Source organism: Lemur catta, chromosome 5, assembly GCF_020740605.2.
Source record: "Lemur catta isolate mLemCat1 chromosome 5, mLemCat1.pri, whole genome shotgun sequence".
NCBI classification, from domain to species: Eukaryota; Metazoa; Chordata; class Mammalia; order Primates; family Lemuridae; genus Lemur; species Lemur catta.
In genome coordinates, this window is record NC_059132.1 from 70,224,683 (window position 1) to 70,250,200 (window position 25,518).

Below are 25,518 nucleotides of genomic sequence, written 5' to 3' on the forward strand. Positions count from 1 at the left end.
TTAGGAAAATATATATTGGTAATGTTTTCTTCTCTGAAAAGTATAAATGCCTCCTCTTTGAGGTTGTCTTAAAGGCCGGCCAATACTTACAACCTAACACCGGGTTTTCAAGGAATAAGCTCCTGTTGCTGTGGCTCTAGCATTCAACCACTGTGGAGCCAGGAAACTTCTCAGGACAAGGAGCACAATGCCAGGCCTTGTCGAGGGCCACTGCAGTGGAGAGGCCAGACCAAGAGAGCCAGAGCCAAGCACAGACCAAGGAAGTGAACACTGCACGCCCGTATACTCAAAATGTCAGCTCGTGGAGGGACCTGGATCTCCCGCAGGAATCTGACTTTATACATGAAAAAGGACAATGAGCTTTCTGCTGAGGTGAACTGAGCGCAGATGAACTCAGTCTTCTCAGCAGTGACGCAAGACTCTGACATGTGGAAGGGGTAGATAATGCTAGTGAAATAGGGATAGTTCCTTGGCTTGCCACATCATGCAATAGGGCTGCTTTGCCCCCTCAACAGAGGTCAATCCTTGAATATCTGATATATTTCTAGTAAGAACCATGAAGATACTCTTGAGAGAAAATCCCAGAGATGAGTACAGGACTTAAGCCAATACCTAAGCCACATATACCTTTTGGTTATATCATATCACCTCTGCATAACCTGTCAAAGGTAGCTAGAGGAGAACACAGGTGCAAAGATGCCTGCTAACAGGGACTTAGTAAATTTACACTTCATACCTGGCTATTATAAGTTATACAAACAAGACAGAATACTATTGCAAGCCAATAGAAATAAAGATGGGAATGTCCATGAGAAATGAAGAGAAAGGCAAAGTTCTCTGCAGATCCTGAAAAAGAGACTTAAACTTGCCTCTGAAGAGTAACACAACCCTAAACAATCTGGAAGCATATTGTTTCAACATAACAATTCAGTATAGATGTCACAAATGAGAGGGAAAATGGCAGAAGGTAATACCTATAGGACAATGGAGTATAAGAATAGATGAAAGTACCGAGAAAAGCCCGGTGAAATGAGAAGGGAAAAAAAACCAAGTGGCAACAAAACACAAAGTAGTTTCAGATTATTGTGTATATATAAAAGTAATCTAGTTTTCAAGGATGAGTTTTAATTTCTTCAAAAAATAAAACTCAAAGAGAAGTTGAAAAGAATGTATTTCCAACGAAAAGGTTGTCAAGTCAACACTGTGTGAGGGCAGCTACAGAGAATGGTGCAGGCTGTGCGCTGCACAAAAGCCACATCTAAATAGGCATGATCACGAAAGATTTAAACATTTATTGTGATAGTATTCCAGTAGATGGCAGTATATTGAGGAAGGGCATCTTTTTAAAATTTATAATGGCACCATGTGGCCCCAAAACAGCCTTGACTTCACCCAAAAAGAACTGAATGACCTAACTGAAGGGACTCCAGGAAATTAGTAGCAATTTCCATTCTTTAGAAATAGAATTCTCAGTGCATTTAATTTTAAAGTCATCAAATATAAAGGGTAAAGAGAATATATGAAGAACTACTCAAAAATCACCAATTTCATTTGCCTTGTTTCCTGTTTCTTAATTGCTTCTGTCTAATTTAGTATTCTTTAAAAGTAATCTTTTACTTTTTAAGGTAATAGAGCATTATTCTCTTATGCCTTCCAAAGAAATGAAAAGGGAAAATTGCATGAATTGAAGCAGCACATCATGCTTTTACAAATTTAAGCAATTTCTATTACTGAATCATAAATATTTAAGGACACATATCCAAACCATCACACAGGAAAATTCTACATTGGACAATTCCAAGTGAATATGTCTTTTAGTAAACACTGTGTGTCATTATCTAAATCATAGAAAAATAGCCCGCATTTCAAATTCTGAAAATTGAGCAAATTAAATGTTGGTCTGCACAGCATGATATGAGTCTATCTTTCTCTGATTTTCTCACTTCCACTTTTGTTTAGTAATGGAGAAAAGAACAATTCAGGCAAGCACTTCCTTGCTTTTGGAATAAAGCAAGCCAGGTGTGAGAAGCTTTTCTTATAGGCCTGCAATCTTATATCCCTATGGACACTGAATTATTAATGGGGAAAAGAGAGAACAAATAACGAAGAGAGGGTTCTTGGCAGCCATTGTTTGAAGTTCATGGTGTTACACAACATTGAGCATGTCCAATTCACCTGCCAGGAGCTATCTGATTCTTACTCTTGGGTTCCATTTTCCTATTTCGATCTTATCCAGCATCTGGCTGGGTGATGGTCCATGTCAAAAGATGTAGATCTTCTTTTTATTCCATTAAACTTTGAGATCTGGTTATGATATCATGCCTCATGTATTTTCATCTACCAAATGATCATAATAGCTGGTTATCTGCTCCCTGCAGAACCTAGGCTTGTGCTAGGAAAGGAAATAGAAATATTAGGATTTTATTAGTCTCACAAATGTTTGGTCCCTCTGTTCTCATGGGTCTGGCTGGGACTCTCTCCTCATCTCATTTGTCAGATAGGATAGCATGAAGAACACTCAGTCCACACACTATCTCAAAGGAGACCCACAACCACACTTGGATTGAATTTTCTAGACTCTAAGGTTAAACAGCCAAAAGGACTGCAGTTTTAGCATTTACAGTGAAGTTCCAACCAAAAGACTGATTCAATGGAAGTGCTCCTATGAGGGCACAAACAAGGGTGGACGGACAAGCTCAAGGCATTGGTGAGCAGGACCACATGGTTCAATCATTTCAGCTGCTAAGTAGATTGATTTTTCTGCCTGGCTACATGGTATGCTTTGGTGGATTGTTTTCTCCTTTACTTTTGGGAAAGATGATCCTAATTTAAGCAGCTGAGTCTAAGTTACTAGGATGAAAAGAAAGGCATTTTCAAACCAGTTCTTAAAATGACATCTGGGATTTGCTTCAAAATAATCCAGGGGGAAGGGAAATGGGGGAGGGGGATAGATAAAACATTGTAGGTCATGAATTGGTAATTTTAAACTCAGTGAAGGTACATGCTCTCTACTTCTGTATGTTAGAAATTTTCCATCATAAGAGTTGTTTTTTTTTTTTTTAAATAGGGTAGAAACCAATGGCCCAGGAAACTTGGCAGTTATTAGTTTCAACCTTTAGCTTCACTTAAACCTCTTTGAAAAAACTGCTAACAAGGAATGCTGTCTCACATCATTTTTTTTCTCCATATCTGCCCATCTTATAACAGAGGTAAAAACAAAGAGCAGAGTTCACAAGGGACAGACATGAGGAGGGAGGATTCGATGAAGAGGGAGGTGCAGCCATCAGCCCTTACAGGATGGAGAGTTAACTGTACACATCCACGTGCATCATGCTCTCTTGGCTTCTGGGCATGGAAATCAGCACTCCCATGTCTCACTAGTAAGCACACATTGGAATTCCAAGCTACAGAGTGTTTCATCTTGGGTTGCTACACTTTTCCTTAGTTCTTGTGGTTGCAATGAGTGTCAAGATCAATAGGGATAAACAGCTGCGGGGAAAGCTGCGGGTTTACAAAGGACAGGGAGCCAATCAGCTCCTTTTTTCAGTATCGTGTCCCTTTGCCTCCCCCCCCACACCTTCAGATACCCAGACACTAAGAGCAGCAATTCGTGGAGGGCTTAAGCATTCATCGCCGGGAGAAAGGAAAGGAAAGTCTTGATCTGAGTGCTGAGGCCAGCATCCTACGGCTGCCCTTTACAACTAAACTATCTTAAGGGTACCTAGCAACTCTCAAAACACAGAAAATTCTGAACTTGATTCTAATTATATAAGCTATCCTTCTGAACAGTCAGCTTCTTCTAGGAAATCAAACACAGAAAATCTGATTACTAAACAAACACTTCGTTAAATACTTAAAAATATGAAGATATGGAAATTTGGAGGCTTGATGTACATCTTTTTGAAATGTATCACAAATCACACCTTAAGACATAATTCATACACTGATCTTGTGCATGCAAGAATTCCTTCTAAAACAGGAATCAGAAAAGTAGAGAGAGAGTCGGCATTTTTTTTCTGTCCCTGATATCAGTTAACTCAGGTTAAAGAGGATTTCTTGGCATAAAGCAACTTGACTCTATTCCACCTGAAGTATGAGGTGAGAGGTAAAAAGGAGATCTTCTATTTGTGGATAGGCTAATTGAGCAAGTTGCCTACTCCAAGGAAAAATAAAAACACATTGAAGATTTTATAGAACTATAAGCCAAGAATTCTTTAAAACTGATTTCTGAACACTATATCATGCTGGGGGCTCACAGGAAGCACCTCTTCCTTTTTCTTTGGGCAAAAGATCTGATGCAGATTTCCTCTCACTCATGATCTCCCAGCAAGAGGAGAATTTACGGATTGCTTCATTTTTGCCAAATGCTTAAAAAAATTTCTCTGCTATCCTATAATCATGCTTCAGCTCCAGCCAAGGCAATTTAGGCTTGAGGCACATTTCAATTGTTTGGGGCCAGTTCAAACCTCCTCTTACCTCTTCTTCTCAGAGAACACCTGAAAGCATAAAATAACATGGCTTTGCAGCATAACTTTACACTGTATAAATACTATCATGTAATCTTAAAGAGCCGGCAGAAACCTCCATAGAACATGCTGTTGGGGTCCTATGCAGATTCTCAGTGCAGCACTAGTGGAGCTGCTGTCAGTGTTGGTTGCCAACTACCAGTGAGAACTGCCCTCTCCATTGAAGCCCCACTCACCTGGGAAGCCACACATCCCCTGCAGGGGGTGATCTGAAGCACATGAATCTCCCTGGGGGATGGAGCTTAAGCTAGAAACCAGCTAAATCCATATCTTTGCTCAGCTCCTTCTCCTTCTCTTTCCCTATCCTGCTCCCATCACCTCCCTGCAGGGTCCTTTGAGAGTATCCCTCAATAACGCACTTCCACAGGAATCGCCCTCTCTAGGGGACCTGACCTATGACACTTCAAGAATCCAATGGAAGCAAATTAAAATTAACATTTGTTACTTTTGGTTTGCTGTCTTCAAATGTCTACCAATCCGACCAATTTCATCAGTGTTTCGACTCACGGACACAAGCAGATATATTAAATAGCCTTAAGACTGGATGTACAAGGAGGTAGGCTGGAGTCTATAGTAGCTCACATCTCTGATTTAGGCATCCAACTTAATACACAGAACAGCCTTTCCATCCCCCCAGATCCATTTCCCATACAAGCAATCCACACTCCATCTTCACGAGTCTCGTTTTCCATCTGTGTACTTATATACAGAGACAAGGCTAATACATTCCACTCTTCTGTTCTATTAGCAGGTTCCTTTCCCTAATATTATATAGACCCAGTGTGAACCAAGATGGTTCTGTTTTAATTACTGTTTGATATTTGATATGCCTAATTTCAATTAATGGAATAAAAAAAAAATCTCAGGTTAAAGTTCAAATGAATACTGCCCACCTCCCTGATGATGCTCTGAGGTCAATTCATATCACATCAAAAAGAAAAACATCATTTATCTTTTGTTGCAAGAATTTGAAACAGAAAACCCATCAACTACTCCCATCAGGAAGAATCCACCTCTGCTTTCTCAGGAAAGCAAAGTTCTTGACTTAAAGACTAGGTAGCTCACGGCTAGTCTCCCTATTCCTAGTTGTTCATCCTATAAACTCATTTCCCTCTTGTTCATCCTATAAAGCTTCTATCTTGGGCTAACTCAGAAACTGAAGGGACGTTTGGGAGGGCAGGATGGTCCTTCAAAAGTGAAGATTGCATTTTCCCTGAGCTTCTTCTCTGCAGTGGTGGAGTTTTCACTTGTTGCCTCTTGCCTACAACATTTCAGGTTGCGGTGGCTGTTGAGGCTCTGTAAGAACAGCCACACTGGCTGCCCACCCCTTTCTGCACTGGCAGACTGACGGGCAGCCTACACTGGCTGACCTCCTCAAACTACCTTTGGCAAGTGGAAAACTTCCTTGCCCACAGTTGTGAATGATATCAATATTTTTGCAATTTTAAAAAAGCATTGTCTTTCTTCAGCTTAAAAAATTTTTGCCCTCCAAGCAGTGCTGTATGGAAAAAAAAGTTTGGATATCCTTAGTGACAAATTATCAGTCCACAGCTACAGAGCCACTTAGGAGCATAGTTACAATAAGACAGGGTGAGGTTTTCGTGAGACACAGACCCAGGCCCCACTAGCAGCCACGCTACCCATTTAAGCTCCCAGGTCAAGAAACTTCTGCAAATAATGATAATAATAACATCTATTTCACAAAATTATTGTAGGGAATAAAAAACAGTAATATATGGCAAGTTCCCCAGAACACGACTCCCATTAGATGTCTAATAAATATTAGTGGTCTTCCGCTTTGTCCTTGATTTCTGTATTGTTTCTACCAACTGAGAAGTTCTGGTTGAAAATGTTGGTAAAGGGCACGACTCCTTTACCAGGGGGAGAAAGTGGTTTGGGAACAATGTTCAACATGCCACACAGGCCTGATGGCCCACATAGGGGTATTCTGAGGGAATGCCCTCCCCTGCTGCACAAAGTGACTTACCTGGTGGTTGTCCGGATGGTGTTTTCTTTTGTGTGATTGTGCTCTTTGCTCACTTTTTCTGTAAGGAGAAAGAATGAAACATATACCTCTCAGGCAGTTCTCACTTAATTTTCATCTTTTGGTCTTAAGTAGAAACACCCTCAACATTTCTTTTTTTCTTTTTTCTTTTTTAAACATCCAAATATTCCCTGTCTTACAGGAAAAGATGATTGTCAAAAGCATGTAAACAGTAACCATAAAAATATTTCCTTAAAAACCAATCAAAGGGAAAAACTTAATAAGAAATTTCAAGTGTGTTGTCTGGTTTTAATCAGGCCTTAGTATGTGTTCACACACACCTATACACACATGCACAGAAACAGTTAGGGATACTGTATCTTCCCCCAGCTGAAAATTTCTGCTTTCCTCTGATTCAGCATGAAAACTGCAGTTGTTGCAACTGTTCTGCCTCTGACTTTGATGACAACCTTTAAGATTCTGTATTGTTAGGCCCCTTTGTGAGACTGGATATAAAAACAGCCTAAGACCTCTTGGTGCTGCAGTCATTGAGTGCTTATTCTGATAAATGTCACAAGGGACAAAAAATATCACTAGACAAGAAAAGGCAGACCCTCCCTTACTGTGGCTTGAGGTCTGTATCTACCAGCTGTCAGAAATTATTTAATTAGCTTTCAAGAGCACAAAAGTTGAACTCTGGCCTTTCCAATCCAGTTCAAATGTGAGGACCCTACCCTGATGGTCACAGCTCTCAATGGCTTCTTTTAAGTAGCTAGAAAAAACCTGGCCAACTCTATAAGGGTTTCAGATTTCAATAGCAGGGCACGTAAAAACTCCTAATCTTGTGGATTTTTGAAAAAAATTTAAAAAGATTTATAACATCTGTCCCACACTTTCTAATACTAGTCAGAAGCTACTGCATGCATGTTTGCATGGACAATTCCTTTCTGTCCACCCAACAATGACAATGAGGGTGAATTTGGATTCACAGCCAGTATTCTTTCAGAGAACAGGAAATCGGGGCTAAATGACTTGTCTGAGGTCACCCAGGCAGTGACAGTGCCAGGGTGAGAACTCTCAGACACAAAGTCTTTAGCTGATAGAGACCATGATAGTGTACAGTTAGAGGCAGAAACTTTCTGAAAAGAACCAAGCAGGTCTCAGTTTTGCAAATTTTAACTCCTTAATCATTACTAAAGTTATGTTGTTTTTAGATATACTTCAGCCTCTAAAAAATGTATCTCATGTATTGTGGAGCTTGCAAAATTCTATGTGTCCTACTAAGTTTACTGAATTAACAATTTCTGCTACTGCAGGGATATGCACAAATAGAGTCCCTGTTTGAGGACCTGGAGGCCACCATCTTCAGCACCATTTGATAACTGTACAGCCAGGAGCTGTGTCACCAGGCCAATGACAAGGTGAACTATTGTGGTGGCACACAGATTTTAGTTTCTTTTCCCTTTCCTTGTATTCTCCTTAAGAGAGAAAACAAGTGAACACTTACACATAATGAGAAATTTAATGGGTGTTTTTGAATTTGTTATCCATAACAAAACAGTTTATCAAACATTAGTAACAAACGTTATTGATACACAAAGTTCAATATGTACTATGTACACCAATGCTTGACTTTGGACAAGGTGTAAGTATGTATTTCTATCAAAAACTGAATCTTTTATGTGTCTACATTACCAATCTCAATCATGTCCAAAAAATAATAGCATATTAAATTTGTTGGGGACAAATGGAATGTGGCTCAAAAATGCCAACAAAAGGAACAACCTATGTACTGGGCACCTCAGGTATTTTGTCAAGATACTTCACTGAGCTGGTAATTACAGCACTTCTGAATTCCAAGTATTTGAAGTACAAAAAGTGGGTTTACAGAAACAGTTCTACCTAAGGCTATAGCTAGAAACAGACCTCATACTTTCATCTTTTGCTTTTCCTTTGTTTTGCCTTTGTTTTGGCAAGAGACAAAAAAGTCATTAATTCAGGCCACACTAATTTGGAATTCATGGTAATTCAGTCACTGCTAGAGTAAACTGAAGTTTATCTTTTGCATGTTAAAACAAAAACTGTTAATGAGATCAATTTTTTGCCTAAGCAAAATTAGAGGTGAGGTGTTTAGCCCAGTCAACAGGAATCATTTGCAGAGAATTGAATAGAGTTCTAGTTTCAAATGTTTCTTAACTATTTATTAAAGAAAGTTTGGCAGGAATCCTACTTGGCAACACTTTATTAACTGTTAGTTTGGATGGCAGTACATGTGTTAAAGCAACAAAATTGATTTCTGTCTAAAAAATCCTATAATTCAGGTTGGATTTTTTTTGGTTTTGTTTTTGTTTTTAACTCTGTTAGAAGGGCTTTCCTTCCAACGATTTCCAATTATTGACATTTTTCTGCATGTAAACGTACCCGACAGTTGAAAGAGGAGCTCAGAAGCCATCTTCACAGAGATATCCTGACTGAAGAGGTTTCTCTCCGGGGGGACTCTGCCCTCTGGCATCTTCTGTAAGGGTTCGGTTTTCTCTCGCCCAGTTAAAGTGCTATAGCCAACATTCCGGCTGGGTGATATCGAGACATGGGAGTCCTGGATGTCAACCTCCATGGGTTCCTCTTTAATCTTCACCATCTGTGTTTCCTTGTGGCTTTCCGCTGCAAGCAGGTGAATGAAAAGAAACAAAAACACTGTTGTTTCTTAATTCTGAACCAAGCTCAGTTTCTAATCAGAAAAAAACATGAGGATTGTGTCAGGGAAGACAAGAGGGCAGGCACAGCACAATGAAACAAAGTGTGAAAACTACTGCCTCATCCCATCTGATTTCCTGAAAAGGTAGGAAACTTCCATTTTTCAGCCCAGAGAAATTAAGTGGCTTGTCCAAGGTCACACAGATGGCAGGAGAGCCAGGCCCCAGCCTCCAGATCCAGAGCTCAGGTATCTTGACCATCTCCATGGGCTCCTTTCTACCACGCTGCTTCCAGAACTAACAGAGAACATGGTAAATGTCTGCCCTTGTTTTATAACTTGCTCAATTCAGTAAATTAAATAAGAGCAAAGCATATTAATATCATAATTTTCTCCCTCCATTTTTACAGCTCTGATCAATTTTTTCCCCTCTCTTCTAGGGCACCTAAATTAATAGAGAGTAAATAGGGTCAATTCAACTGAGACATTTACACCTTGTTGGAAGCCAGTAATCCTCAAGACCACCTAGGAAGTTAATTGCAGCCCAAGGATTAACACCTAGAAAAACAGAAATCTTATAGGTTATAATAACAGTATAATTTACTGACTGTTTGTCCTTTTGGTATGGCTATTAGATGTTTGGTCTTTAGTCTGAAACACATATTTGCTTTGCAAGGCTGGAATGTTTATATTCATATGTTGCTCAGAGCTAATCATGGAACATCTCTGAAACAAGGTGAGACAAGATGGGACAATTAGCCCAGCCATTAATTTGGGTCACTTTAAAATAAGCCCCACTTTCAAATGAATAAGCATGTATTATCAACTACTGTTTACTATTCAGCACCCTGGAAAACAAAAAACAAAGAGGATTTTGATAAGATAGTTAGATAGATGACAGAGTAGTGGGTCAAATGGTGGGCCCCCAAAAGACACTGCTCTGTTCTAACCCTAGGAACCTGTGAATGTGACCTTATTTGGAAAAAGGTCTTCGCAGATGTGACAAGTTAATGATCTCAAGATGAAATCAGCCTCGATTATCCAATGACAAGTCTCCTAATAAAAGACAGAAGAGGACAAGACCTAGAAACTTTGGAAAAGGCCATGAGAAGACAAAGACAGAGACTGGAGTGATGCAGTCATAAACCAAGGAGTGCTGGGAGCCACCAGAAGTTGGAAGAGGTAAGGAAGTATTTTTTTTCCCTAGAGCCTCTAGAGAGATTTCAGACTTCTTGCCCCAGGAACCATGGGAGAATTAATTTCTATTGTTTTAAGTTACCAAGTTTACGGTACTTTGTTATAGTAGACCTAGGAGACCAATAGATTAGGTCATTAAATACGAAAGTCCGATTTTGAGTCAGAAGTGTTGTTTATTATATTTCAAACAAGACACAGTAACATTAATCAAAGTATGCACCTAAGCTATCGACACAGTTTTGCCATCTTAATGGTAGCTTGTTCAGGCCAGCAGCGAAGAAGCCAGAAGAGAGAGTGGCGATGAAATTACGAAAGGCATTTTCCACAGCTTGTTAAGAATTGAATATTTCTCCTTGCAAAAAGTGGTTGAAAGCCTGGAAGAAGTGGTAGTCGGTACAAGGTCTAGTGAATACAGTGGACGATAGAGAGTTTCCAAGTCCAGCTTCTATAGGTTGAGCAGCAGTGTTTGTGCGACATGGTCAAGTGTTGTCTTGCAAGAGAATTGTCCTGTCTCTGTTGACCAATCTCAGTTGATTAATCACAAGCAAACTCATCATTTTGTCCAACTGGTTGCAGTAGACATCTGCTGTAATCTGCTGGCCAGGTTTCATGAAGCTGTAGTGGATGATACCAGTGCTGCACCACCAGACACCATTAGCTTTTTTGATGAATATTCAGTTTGGGACTGTGTTTCAACATTTCATTTTTATCCAACCATTGTGCCAAATGCTTGCCATAGTCCAAAAGAATCCATTTTCATCACACATAACAATATGGTGCAGAAATGGTTTGTCCTTATGTCGTGACAGCAAAGAATGGCAAGCTTCGAGATGATTTCTCTTCTGACACTTGTTTAATTCATGCGGAACCCATCTATCCAGCTTCTTTACCTTGCCCATTTGTTTCAAATGGTCCAATATTGTTGGAATAGTAACATCGAACCTTGCTGCTAATTCACACATAGGTTGAGATGGATTCACTTCCACTACAGCTGTCAGCTCACCGTTATCTACCTTGGTCTCAGGTAGACCACGTGGCTCATTTTCAAGATTAAAATCACCAGAACAGAACTTCTCAAACATCAACATACTGTGTGTTCATTAGCCACATCCTTCGCAAACACTTCATTGATATTTCAAGCTGTTTGCACTGCATTGATTCCACAACAGAACTCATATTAGAAAATAATATGAATTTTTGACTTATCCATGGTTTCACAAAAATTGCTCTAAAAAAAAATTTTAAAGATAATCACAGGCCAAAGCATGCATTTGAAAAACTGAAGATGTACTTTAACAATAAAAATAAAACAAGAAGTGTCAAAGTGAAATGTCAGAGATACCAAGCATCAAACTTAGAACTTAAGGAAATCAGGCATTTTATACTTAATAATGTAAATAATTAGAAAGATAGATAGATAGGTAGATAAAACAGTAAGAAACAGTACAAAGGAGGTGCTGATCTGTGGGACAGCCAGGAGATGTGAAGGGGAAAACCTCATTGCTGTAAGCTGGGAGGTCAGAGAAACCATGCTTTCCTTGGAAAATCTGACACCGGTGAAAGTCAAATACACATATAGTTTCTTGACAAGCAGTTAAAAAAAAAATAGAAGAGCATTTTAAATTAAATGATTAAAATTAACATGGTGCTATCAAGAAGATCTCATGTAAGAAGAGTGCTAATTGTTCTTTTTTCTTCCTGACATAGGACACATGCTTCTCAGGGAAAACTGCTTGTTTTTTGTCAGAAACTAAACTGCAGGCAACTGTGATATTTAATTTAGATTCCTTCCCCCTTCCCCTATTCCTGTCAAGCTTTTTTTTCTCTGCATGTCTGTGAAGTAGCTCATAGAAATCAAATTCATTGATTCAGTCAGTTGAAAGAAAGAAAGAGAGAGAGAGAGAGAGAGAGGGAGAGAGAGGGAGGGAGGGAGGGAAGCGAATGAAAGAGAAATAAAGAGAAAGGAAAGAAAGAAAGAAAAGAAAGCTGTCCCAGGTGCATGCTTAGCCTCTTTGCCTTTGCTTCCAGTTCATCTGACTTTTTGAGTACTCATCTCCCGCTTCCTGTAGGGATCTGGTGACCTCATAGCCATCCTGATGTCCAGCCAGATCACCCACCCGCATGGGCAGTCACAACACATGCTTCCCTTTTCATGTTCCCCCAAACCATTTAATATCTGGAAAATAAACAGTGGGGTCAATGTCACAGGTACATAAAATGATACCTCTGAACCTTGTACTTCTAAGTAATTCCAGGGCCTGAGAACAAACACAAAGGAATACGATCACAAATACAAAGGGATTCATTTGGTTAAAAAACAAAAGAAAACAATACACTCAACAATATAAAGAGCAAAGCCAGAAAGAAGCTTGGATATTTACCTCCTTCCCCCACCCGCTGCCCTAGCCATTTTTCCAGCTCTGACCATGGATTAAGAGCCACCCAGCTATTTGCACCACTGAATTTAATGAAATTAGTTTTGAAAAGCTACTTGGGATCATTTCAAGCATGATTTACATGAAGTGCTTTCTGTCCTTTCTTATGACAACTCTTGACCTTTCAAAAATGCACAAAACACAGACAAAAACCTTCAGCATTCTGACTCTATCTGATAGGTGCCAGACTCACAAAGAAGAGTTTTCAAACTGACATCTCAATGGACAAGTGAGACATAATACATTAAGTATTCTTATAGTCCTTCCTCTTTCGTGCAATAGCATTATTGCCAAGTGTTTTCTTGCCTTTTTTTAAAAGCAAGATTTCTTAACCCTGGCACTATTGATAATTAGGACCAGATAATCTTTGTTGTGGGGGACTGTGTTGTACTAGCAACATCCCTGGTCTCTACCCACTAGATACCAGCAGCGCTGTCCTCTAGGGGTTTTTTGTTTGTTTGTTTGCTTGCTTGCTTGCTTTTCTAGAGATGGGGCTTTGCTATGTTGCCCAGGTTGGAGTGGTGTGGATACTCACAGGTGCAATCATAACGCACTACAGCCTCATGGGCTCAATCAATTCCCCTGCCTCAGCCTCCCAAGTAGCTGGGAGGTGTGTGCCATGCACCCAGCTCCATCCTCCAGTTTTAACAACCAAGCATGACTCTAGACATTGCCAAATTTGCTTTGGAGGCATCCAAATCACCCTGGTTGAAAACCACTGCTCTAAAGTTTTTGCCACACCCTAGTTTTTGCACCAAAAAAAGTTTAATGAGCGCCCAAGGCAAAGAAGAAGGAAAAAGCTCCTCTCATGTTCTAGCCTAGGCTCACCTTGGTTTTAATCACCACCTCAGCCGGGTGCCTGGACAGGCTGTCCTGGGAATCAAGAGTTGGGATAATCTGGGAACACAGGTTTCTGCTACTGCTCCACTAGAGCCCTAGGCCAGCTCTCTCCTTTTTGCCTGGGGCATTCTAACATAACAGTGGTTGAAATAATCATTTCCACTCACTTTTAGCTTTCACTCCCATTATCCAGGGACCTGTCTACACATCCAGGATTTCACTCTTCCTGCCCCCTATACACACAACATGAATCCTTTTAGAATCTCTTTGAAAAATCTCTTTTAGATTCCTTTAATAAATACTCATTTTATCCCAAGTGGCCCATACTGCTATTCCAAGAAAGAAACTGGCACATGGAAAAAGATGAGGGACAAAGTATTAACAGCAGGTTATGCTTGGGGGAAGGGGTGGAGTTGTGAGTGACTGTCTATGGCAATGCTGATTTGTATTTTACAAACTTTCTATGATAAATATGGGTATTTTGTCATTTACCTAAGTTGCCTAAAAGTGATAAACAATTGTATATACGTATAAAAAGATGACAAAGTCCAGTTTGTGAGGGGGAGGTGTGGAATGACATTTCATCTTTGGAAGTGTTTAAAAACGCCGTGTTCCTAGCAGCACTGGAAGGGCGGTTTGTGAAGGGGATAAGCCCTGCTCAAACTCTGCTTGGCAAAAGAAGGGAAGAGCAATAAGGAAGTGGTAACACTGTTTTTTTAACCTTCATATATTAATATTCAATACATATCAGCTATCAAAACGTGCTCTGCTTCATTTGTCAGTCATCTGGTCATTCCACAATATTTTTTTAATGTCCACTATGTACTAAGTACTATGAGAGATGATATTCAAACTACAAAGATAAATAAGACACGGTTCTTGCCCTCAAGCACTTTAAATCTAAACAAATAAGACAAGTATAAACATCCTTCTAACACAAGAGGTAAAACTAAAATACAGTGTGGGAAGAAAAGTCAAGAAGTCAAGACCACGAACCAAGGCACAGAGGTGGAACTGTGTCCCCCCTGGGGTGTTCAGGGAATATCATGTTGTCTGGTTTGGCTGGAGGGCCAATACTGAGAGGCAGAACTGGTACCTCGAATAAGCAGGACTCACAGGATATAACAAAAGCAACTCTATTTTTGTCTTCTATTGTCTCTTTAAACCTGTCTGGGGGGAGGGTTCTTCTTCTGTTCCTGGGTGAAAACTGAGGCAGGCCCATAACCTGGTAATTCTCAGAAAATACAAAGCCTGTAGCTCCTTCAAATACCAAAACAGTCTCAATTCAGAAACCAGAACGCCTAAGCTCAAGTGTTACTGCACAGTTCCACGACTTCCTTTGAAGGTGAGTCCTTCTCCTCCTGGAAGAGTCTCCAGGCTGCCAGACCCAGGTGAGCGGGGTGGGAAAGGGGTGTGTCAGCTCCTGCTCCCTTCTGGCTGCCTTCTCTCCCGCCCACTAGCTGCCCTTTCAGATTGAGGTCTTCACTCACGTCCTGTTGTAAAGTGATTTGATGCTCCTTAGGCCAGCAGAGGTTTCTCTCATGGTATTTCCCAACAGGGTCTTCAGAGACCTTTAACTTTGAGGTGATCTATCTCTCTGATGGAGTCCCCTTTACCTGGGTGAACTCCCCCTTGCCTGGAATCGCTTATCTCCTCTACTGCTCACAGGAATCCACCTGTCGGCTTCCATCTTCCTTTGTGTTGAGGTACCATCATTCTCTAGGCAGCCCCACCAGACAGCATTTAAGACAAAACCCACGCCAGCCCTCCTGTGGGGATTTGGTCTATGTCTGGGCCACGGGAAACAGCACCTCTTTATTTGACACAGAGGCCAAGTTCAGGCAGAACGCAATACCAAGGCAATTCTCCTTCACTCAGCCACCAAAACAGCTCGCCAGCCCATTTCTCCCCTCTAGATTTCCCAGGCAGATGTCAGACGCCAGTCCACTGTGCTCCCCAATGGAGGAACACACAAACTTCCCAGATGGTGCGCTCTAATCTTAGGTGAGAGGCCAGCACCCCTTCCCCATTCCCTCTACCCTGTCACAGGGGAATCACAGCACAGTTCTCTCCAAAGAAATCTTCAAAATCCCCTTTCGCCCCAATCTTTAATCACCTTTCAGTTTTATACTCTCAACCTCGCTGAGAAGTCCAAGAGTTTTGTTTTTTATTGTGGTAAAATATACATAATATTAAATTTACTATTTTAACCATTTCTAAGTATACAATTCAATGGCATTAAGTACATCCACTGTTGTACAACCATCATTACCATCCATCTCCAGAACTCTGTAATCTTCCCAGATGGAAACTCTATGCCCAGTGAACAATAACTCCCCACTCCCTGATCTCCCAGCCCAGACCTTCTACTTTCTACCCTATTCTATTTTCTGTCTTGATGTCAAGAGTCCAGATTTTTAAAAACTTCTTCATACTGTAACCTTGGTGCTGAAATCAAATCTTCCATTTAACACTGCTTAACAAAGAGTATCAGGTTATATTCCAGAGAAATAAAACTAGAGAGGCAGGCAGGGGCAGAGTATGGAATCTCAGGCGCTGGGCTTGGAAGCCTGTACAGAATGGGAAGTCAGCGAGGGGCCTGCCACTGGGGTACACGCAGGGGAGCAGCATGATCAGACTGCATTTCAGAAGGCCAATGTGGCAGTGGCACTTGGAAGGGATGAGAGGAAATGGAAATGGGGCAGTTGTGAGGAGTTTACCTGTAATAATATAAGCAGGAGATGAGAGCCTGAACTAAAGCAGAGGCCAGGAAGATAGATAAGATCCACAAGAAATTCCAGAGGTGTTGGGTTTGATTATTACCTACTACTTCCATGAACAAAAATACAGGCCAAAAGGACCAATGAAGAGAAACAAACAACCAGGAACCAGAAATGAGGTTTCGTAGTAGCATCCCTGTCTCAGGGCCTGGCACCCACTGGCATCTCAGAGAAGAGAGCTGCCTTCTCCGTCTGCTCTTCCAAAAACAAAATGGAATAAAGAGTTAGGTGGGTTTTCCTGGTCACACAGAGAGGGATTAAGCCCCAGACCTACTAGAGCAGAGGCCAAGGATGGAAGCAGAAATGGATGTTATTCCTGGGAAGTCTGATACTACGCATCTTGCTTTTTTCTTAGAGACAAGCAATGTGGGAGTGAAGCAGCCTTGGGCCCTGTGGCCATTCCCTCACCCTGTAACTGGAGCTAGATACCCAGCGAAATGGAGATAATTATATCTCCATTCTTGTTATCAGAATTAAGAACCTGATGCTTAGACACTGAATGTTATTCTCCCTTTTGGCTTACATGCTGCTTCTCCATGGGAAGTTATATATTAAATTTCATTTTTCTCTATGGTGTGGCCCTTGGTTCATTCCCACAATGGCCAGAGTACAGTGGTCCTCAGTGGGGAAAAGCTCCCTGCTCCCTGTTCCTGCTCTCTGAGAAACAAATTCTAACTGGGTGCTACCACACCCCAGAGAGAGGCAATACAAGATCTGCTCAGATGCCTACTTTTTTGGAATATATTGGTCATCTGTTCCTGGGGAAAAAAGAGAGGAAATTCTCTCCATAGAAGAAAAGAGTGGTCGGGCAGATTTTCTCTAGTACTCCTCAATATACAAGAACCTTCAAGAATGGTAGTTTCCAACAGAAAAGCCATACAATAGCCTCCAGTACACACACACACACACACACACACACACACACACAACGTACACTTCGCACACATTTCACCCAGAACAGCACAGGAGTAACCCAGCAAACCATGAGACCAAGCCAACGGCTATGATGAAGATAATCAAAGACTGGGGTCAAATTAAATCATTAATTAACCCATGAACTGAATTAAATACTTTTTCTGGGTAGAGACACTAATCTTTATAATAACCTAAACATTAGGAGAATTGTATTTAAAAGGATAGGACTGCAGGTTTTTTGTTCACCTTTTCCTTCTCTTTCTCTCACACATACACACACACTTTTTAATTCCTAAAATAATTTCAAAGGTATTTTATTAGAATTGGCTTCTTGAATTTGATCATCAAAATCATAAATTACCTAGTGTTTTTCCTTCTATATCAATATACTACAACTTAAGAAGGAAAATAAACAAATGTTTGAAGAATTAGCTATGCACTTTAGAATTCACAACTAAGTAGACAGAGGTAAGCAGGGAATCAACTCGGAGTCCATTTTTAAAAAACACACAACAAGGAGCACCAGGTATTCTATTTTACTAATCATTCTGAATTTGCAAAGAACAAATGTGCCCCTAAAAGAGCCGAACTCAAACTTTAAAGGTAATAAAGAGTTAGTAAGACCTGGAATTCCTCTTTCAGGGGTACATGAAACATATCATTTTCCGCCAAGTCAAAGCACTTGTTACTTTATTCTTACATAGACTTTTAAATTAGTCTTGTGTCCCCTATCCCAGTAATCAATGCAATAGGTCCTGGTCTGAGTTAACTTAATTGAGTATTTGCAAATGTTTTCAGATTGGCCACAGAACTGGGCCCACAGCTGCAGTGTAAGTGTTCCACTTGATTCTGGTGACCAAAAATCAGAATACATCTATCAAACATACAAATTCTGCGTTTGATTTTACTCTTGTCCAAATAAAAATCAAAATTAAAACCCTTCAGTCAGTGGGGACTCAGAGAGATGAGCTTTGCCAACTGAGCAGATGATGTGTGTGGCTCAATCTTTATCTGTTGAACTGAGTGTCCCAGTGTTCAATGTAAAATCTCTCCCAGTCATCTTGTTTTCTTTTCCTTTAATGATTTCATCACTAGAAATTAGCTAAAGAGGTGTATTTAAACTGTACATTTGCCATTTGGTAACATTCCAAATGATCTCATTTTTAAAAAATTAACCTATTTTTCATCTAATGTCCAGAATATACTTTTCTTGTATCACATTAAAAAGGCAAAAAAAAAAAAAGGGTCAATTAAAGTATCTGATCTAACCTTACAGCTATTTAACATTATTATCCTTTGCCATTTCATAAATCTAAGCCCTGTCATTCTTATCTGTTGTGATTAATAGGCCTTTATATATCCTTCCATGAACCAGAATGCTAGGGTGTATATGTGCACAGGTTTTAAGCAGAATTCCTGAAAGATTCCCTAGAACTCCCGCTGCCATAAAAAATTAGCAAAAGGCAAGGGCCATCTCTGTCAAGTGATGGGTTGGACATTGCTTTATGCACAAAGAGTTAGGAGAAGGACAGAGGGATTCCTTAATGCCAAAGACAGGAAGGAGCAAATGAAGTTATATTTTAATAACTAAGAGTTTTGCCAAACTTTCAAATATTTCCCACTTTCAGAGAGTCAAAAGGCTTTAGTAAATGTAGACAAGTTTAAAATGCTTTTCTTAGGTGGTACTAAATATTACTAATATATACTAGTATATAATACTAATGTATGCTAATTAATACTGCTAGGATAAATAAAAATGAATCATGTCACAAGGACATCTCTGCTGAGAAGCCCTGACTACTTCACTCCCATTGGCCAATGTTTCCAGCAGGCAGGGCAGGGCTGGTGAGAATAGTGCAGAGGGCAGGGCATCACACAACCCAGACCAGAAGCCACACAATAGCAAGAGTGAGACGGGTTCCAACAGATGGGTTGGAAAGAAAATGTGGGCTCTATGCAGGTGAAGGCAGTGTGTTATTCACCTTTGTATCCTTACTGCCCAAAAGAGGCCTTGGAAAACAGCAGGAGCTCAATAAACATTTGTTGAATGACTAATTTAAAAAAAAACAAAACAAAACAGGAGGCCCATAAGAAGAGACGGAAAGACAGGACAAGAAGTAGAAGAAGACTAACATACAGGGTTCATTTAAACCCCAGGAAATGTTTACATATGTTTTCCAAAAATGAAAGCCCTACCAGCCAATAATAAATAAGTCCTTCCTTTTGATAGGGCGCTGTCTCTAGTGCCTGCCATGCCTGTGGGAGTCCTCAGGCTATGGGTGAGACCTCCTGTTGGTGGACGATGTTCCCTCTGGGCTCTCAAATCCCCACAGTTCTTAGAGACACAGAATGCATGGATATTCTCATAACGTATTTTGGCTGTGTTTCAACCTTCTTCTCCAAATGTTTTTTAAATCAAACCTACTTACAAGTGGTGTAAGCAACTCATTTTATTTTCCTTTCCTCTCTCTGGTTCCTGTGTTCTCCCTAGTGCAGATGCTGAAGAACAAGGAACAGTCAGCTAGAGGCAGGGGGGAAAGGAGGTAACCCTCAAACTGGAGAGCTAGGCCCCAATAACTGAACACTCTCGCTGTTACACACAGGACTGACACGTTAGCCCTGGGTGTCTCTGGAAGAGCTGAGAGTCAGGCAGGAAGAGCTTTTTAACATGAGCAATGTTTCAGGAGAAAATATTTGAAATAGTATGAGGATGAGACAAACAGGGTGCAAAATGTAGTGGGATAGGCACATGTGATTGAAAGGATTTGTCCTGATTAAATTTTTCACAATCAAATTATCTTCCTAGTCCCCAGTTTTCTTTCTTTATTCTCCAGAGCTCTTCAAATAAAAAAAAAAGTGTTAAAAAAAAGTATTACCTATATATTTACCCAAATATGTTGGCTAAGTAAGCATGGCTGAAGTCCAAGTGAAGGTTCTTATCAACATCTGAATGCAGAGTAAGGGAGGAGATCTGGCTCTCAAAATTAGTCTCAGAAATCAGTGCAATTTCACCTCTCACCCTCATTAATCCTTTGGCTTTGCTGAGGGCCTCTCCTCCTCTTGACTCAAGGGGCTATTTGCACGCCTTTGGCAGCACGTATGTGGACCATAGGAAGCCTCTGTTAGGTTGTCCCCATGAATGCCCCCTACCCTAAAACAGCAGGAAGAATTTCTGGTAGCAAAAACAGTGGAAGTGTGTGTTTATGTTTAGAGCAAGGGTGGTTTTATGGGGATAAGGATGGTAGTAGTGGGAAGTAAGGAAACAAGTTTGTAATTTATTCTTGAAACAGTGACCCTCACGATGTGATTTTGTACCTAAGATAAAATGTGATGGGTCATGCATATATTCTGTCACCTCCCCTCATTTCTCCAGCTGTGGAGATAAGCAATACAAGCATATGGCAAGCCACAGGAAACCAGGAAATGCGCTGCTATCCTGTACCTAGAAAAAGGAAGTAAATCAACTCACAGTGCAAACTCAGGATGGTTTAAAATGGGAAAAATACATGGAGTAAATAGAAAAATTATTAGGAAGGAAGACAAAGATCCCTTCAGAAAGAATACCATGGGTCCTCACACTTTGATAGAGAGAAAACACCACTTTTAAACCATTTCTTTTTCTATATGAATAATAAAAGCCATAAGAGAGATAATTCTTGTGAAAGTTTTCCTGTCTAGAGCTAATATGGACACCCCCCTGCCCAGTGGAAATGGGCCGCATCTCCCTCAGACTACGCACATCTTCCAGGGCTCAGACACACAAAGTGGCCCCACATTGCCACCCACAACAGCTCCTGCCCACTGGGTGGCTCGGCCACTTGGCAGTGGACAGGTTGCTTAGCAATGGGGATTCCCTTCTCCCGAGGCAGGTCTATCAGACCAGCATGTACCCAGATGGGCACAGGATTCACGGGGTTTAATTATACATGCTAATATTCCCCTTCCTTGACATGAATAAGCTAAAGGTGAAAGGTTAATATGGTGACGAGAAGAAAAACCACTGTGGAATGAGAATGTTTCAGATAAGCTTATTGAGGAAAATAACGGTCATGCTCTCCCTCACAAGACTATACCTGTGGTGACATATAGCCAAAAAGGCTGGAGGGGAGGGAACTGCAAAATACTAGAACATTGTAAAGGTACCTAGCTTCTACCTGGCAGGGAAATTTGTCCTCTGAGTGAAAAATCGAACAGACTACTCCACTGGTTACCCAAATATTTGCAACCACACTGCAACTGGATCCCAGAGAAAATGAAGCTGCTTCTTAGAGTTGTTGTCGTCGAACAGTATTTACTAATGGCCCTCTCCATTTGTGCTGCCGTTTGGGTTGTAGGTAAGATAACATGTGCAGTCATTTACACCAGAAACAGAAAGCAACACAGGAATAAAAGAGTGGGGCGCACTATCCCAACCTGCACACACTCCTCCTAGGCATCTCTCTGAATTCTTCTGCTCAGTATTATAAAGGAAGGTGTGGAACCCCTCTGCCACACCTGTACCCCATATTCCCTGCCCTGCAGCCCTACCCTCATCCCTGCTGCATCCAAACCCCTCTCTGTCCCAGTTCTGAAGCAGCCCTAGCCAAAAAGGAATCTATAATGAAGGTGGAGCACACGAAATTCCTTTCTGAGTTCTTGCCTGGTTTCTGGGAACACAAGCCAATACAAATTTTCATGGCTATATTAACAGATGCAGCTATGCAACAGGGAGATGATAACACAACAAGAGCCCTTTTGAGTCGGGGGTTTTTAAATCCCAGGCCTTAGTGTGGGAGATGGAGAAGCAGGGTTAAGAAAGCAAAAAGGGTGGCCAGAGGGGGTGAGGGCTAAAAGAGGAAAAGAGGTGCAGAAGTTCTGGCCCTGGGGATGTGCGCTGGAAAAGCCCCCCACTCCTGCCGGGGTAGGGAAGAGGGTGGGAGGGCGCTCAGCAACAACCATTCAGGAGTATGAGCTCAAGAATTTGTAAACTGCATGTGGAATTACAAAATAAAAAGAATGGTGCTTACTGGCCAAAGTGTGAGTGTAACACAGTTACAATGAGAGAGACTGTTAAAAGCAAGTTCTCTTTGCAGCTGGGAAAGAACAGCTTTCCACAGTTGCATACAGTTACTTCTGACTCTGTCCTGCTTATACGGTCAGGTTAACAATACCACTCCTACATAGCCTCTAAGCGTCACAAAATCTAGACCTTCAAGAGAAGACATCTCTGGGGATAGAAACATGTCAAATTTTTTCCTTACTAAAATGATCTACTCCCTGTTTGTATAAGAAATAGTTCTGGTGCTCCAAATATCTCCAATTCTCATTGAGTTTTCAAGTGCTAAAAAAAAGTCTAATTCCTTATTTAGATTTAACTTACCCCCAGTTATGGGTTTTATTCAAATATAAAGACAGTTGCTCATGACATATATGGCAATGAGGAAAGTGATCTAGCCATTAATTGTAAGCCCGTTGGTGGTTGCATTCATTATAAGTCATAATGTTGTCATATACGAATATTCTTTGCCGTTAGCTAAAGTGCAGAATGCTATAGCAAATATAGAAATCAGAGGATCAACTCCACTAGGGAGGTATTAGGTATTATTCAATAAATTAGGTTCCATAGGCTTTATATCTCTGAAAATTAAATAACACTCTGCTAATACAAGTGAATTCAGGCTTTTTTTTTAACGTTAAACAAGTCTGCATTTTTATTTAATTTTTGGAATTATGGAAAATGTGATAGTGCTCACAAGCAACAAAAGAAAAGAGACAAATTGGACCACGTCAAAATTGAAAACTTTGTGTTACAAATAATACCATTAAGAAAGTGAAAGACAACCAACAGAACAGGAGAAAATATTTGCAAATCATCTTTCTGAGAAGGGACATATGTCCAGAATATATAAGGAACTTTTACAACTTAAGAATAAAAAGACAATCCAATTTAAAAAGTAGGAAAAGAACTTGAATAGACAATTCTCCAAAGAAGATATACAAATGGCTATTAAGTGCATGAAAATATGCTGAACATCATTAGTCATCAGGGAAATCCAAATCAAAATCACAGTGAAATACTAGTTTACAACATTACAATGGTTATAATAAAAAAAGACAGGGGGAAAAAAAAAGTTTTGGCATGGTTGTAGAGAAATTGAAACCCTCATCCATTGCTGGTATGGATGTAAAATGGTGCAGCTACTTTGGAAAACTGCTTGGCAGTTCCTCAAAATGCTATACATAGTTAATATTTGACTCAGAAATTCCATTCCTATGTATATACCCAAGAGAAATAAAATCCTACGTCCACACAAAAACTTCTACGTGAATGTTCACAGGAGCAAAAGTTGAGACACAACTCAAATGTCCTCATCAATAGATGAATGAATAAAGAAAATGTGGTATATCCATACAATGGAATATCATTCAGCCACAAAAGGAATGAAGTACTGACACATGTTACAACACAGATGAACCTGGGAAACATTATGCTGAGTGAGAGAAGCCAGACACAGAAGACCACATGTTATATTATTTCATTCATATGAAATGTCCAGAATAGGCAAACCTATTGAAACAGACAGGTTCGTGGTTGCCTTGGTTTGGGGTGGTGTTTGGGGGACAGAGTGACTGCCAATGCGTAAGAAGTTTCTTTTTGGGACAATAAAAATATTCTGGAATTAGATTTAGTAATGGTGGCACAACTCTGTGAATATACTAAAAATCATTGAATTGTACACCTTAAATGGGTAGATTTTATGATATGTGAATTATATTTCAATAAAGATGTTTTGAAAAATGGGATGGTGCATAAAAAAACGTCAGTCTAGAAGTCCCATCTAATGGATAACAATCTAAACTATATGGATTCCTAGAAAAGCAGAATACAGGATTCAATAAATTTCTCCAAGTACTCAAAAAAAAAAAGTATTTTTCAATTTTGGACTGATCAGACTATGCCATTTTGTCATTTTATCCTGTCAAATTCTTAAGTACCATGTATTTGACAATGTGATAAATAGATGTTAATAAAATTAATAAATAATTTTCTACAAATATTTCTAAGTTACTCTTCAACTATTTTACATGCTTTATTAGCTTTTCTTTTTTTTAAACAGCTAATATAGCTACTTGTTCACTTTAGGAGTGAGCTCTGCTTTCAGCCTTATGTAAGCAAGTAGAATCACAAGGAACCAGGTAAAACCAGGTACAACTTAGCCTCACATCTTCTCCACTACTTAATTCGATAACTTGTACGTCTGAAGGAGGTAAAGGTGAGATGACACTAGTATAAAACTAAAACACCTACTTTCATCCTTATAATTATTGAAGTCACACTGCTTATAAAGTTTGCTAGACTGTAATTTTCCAAAGGAGAAATACCAAATAGAACAGTGAATAAATTTTGCCCTGAGAAATTATTTTGCTAAAATCTCTAATTTATCTCGAGAAATTCTTTAGAAGAGTCTCCAACATGGTCTTAGATTATGTTGAAGGGAGGCGTGGAAAGGTTCTTCTCCTAAAAGAATGCCAACATTGCCCAGAAATAATCATGAAATTTAACAGCAAAGAACACTGAAAAAAGTAGTATTATCTGAAGCTCACAGCCAAGACTATCTTGATTTATTAGGTACATGTGCCCTTCTAAAAAAAGGTTCCCAGATACCATTATTTCATAATAAATTAAAAAGAATCTTCACTGAAAAGAGATGGTTCTTTTTAAAAAGTAAAATGTACATTTAATAGAGCTTTGTTCTCTGTCAGTTTCACCTTAAAGAATTCTTTTCAGATGGACAAAACTTATTTTTCCAATTAACCATTTCCTCAGCATACTGCTTTTCAAACCTTAGCTGTCAGAATCACTGGAAGAATTATAAAAACACAGATAACTGGACCCACTCCCAGAGTTTCAACTAGGTCCCAGGGCAGGGCTCAAGAATTTGTATTCCTAACACCTCCCTAATCCCACCATCCCATGATGATCCTGCTGGTCCAAGAATGGTACTTTGAGAAGCACTGCCCTAGCGACTTAAAGAATTGGGGGCTGGCTAGGCAAAGTCCCTCCTGGAAGGAAAGGTAAACTGCGTCCAAAAGCCAAAACACACTTCCATTCAATGTTGAAATAACATTACTATAATCTGTTTCTGGACCTTTTGTGGTTCATACATAT

General features: G+C 40.0%; 1 protein-coding gene across 1 annotated transcript in view; it reads right to left on the reverse strand.

The window, feature by feature from the left end:
* Positions 1-25,518, reverse strand: part of ZNF827 (zinc finger protein 827) — a 162,733-nt gene that overhangs the window by 67,605 nt on the left and 69,610 nt on the right. The window contains exons 6-7 of the mRNA XM_045552080.1: positions 8,932-9,171; positions 6,514-6,571 (exon numbers count right to left, since the gene is read on the reverse strand). Coding sequence (XP_045408036.1) covers positions 6,514-6,571; positions 8,932-9,171 — 298 coding nt within the window. The remainder of the gene's footprint in view (positions 1-6,513; positions 6,572-8,931; positions 9,172-25,518) is intronic.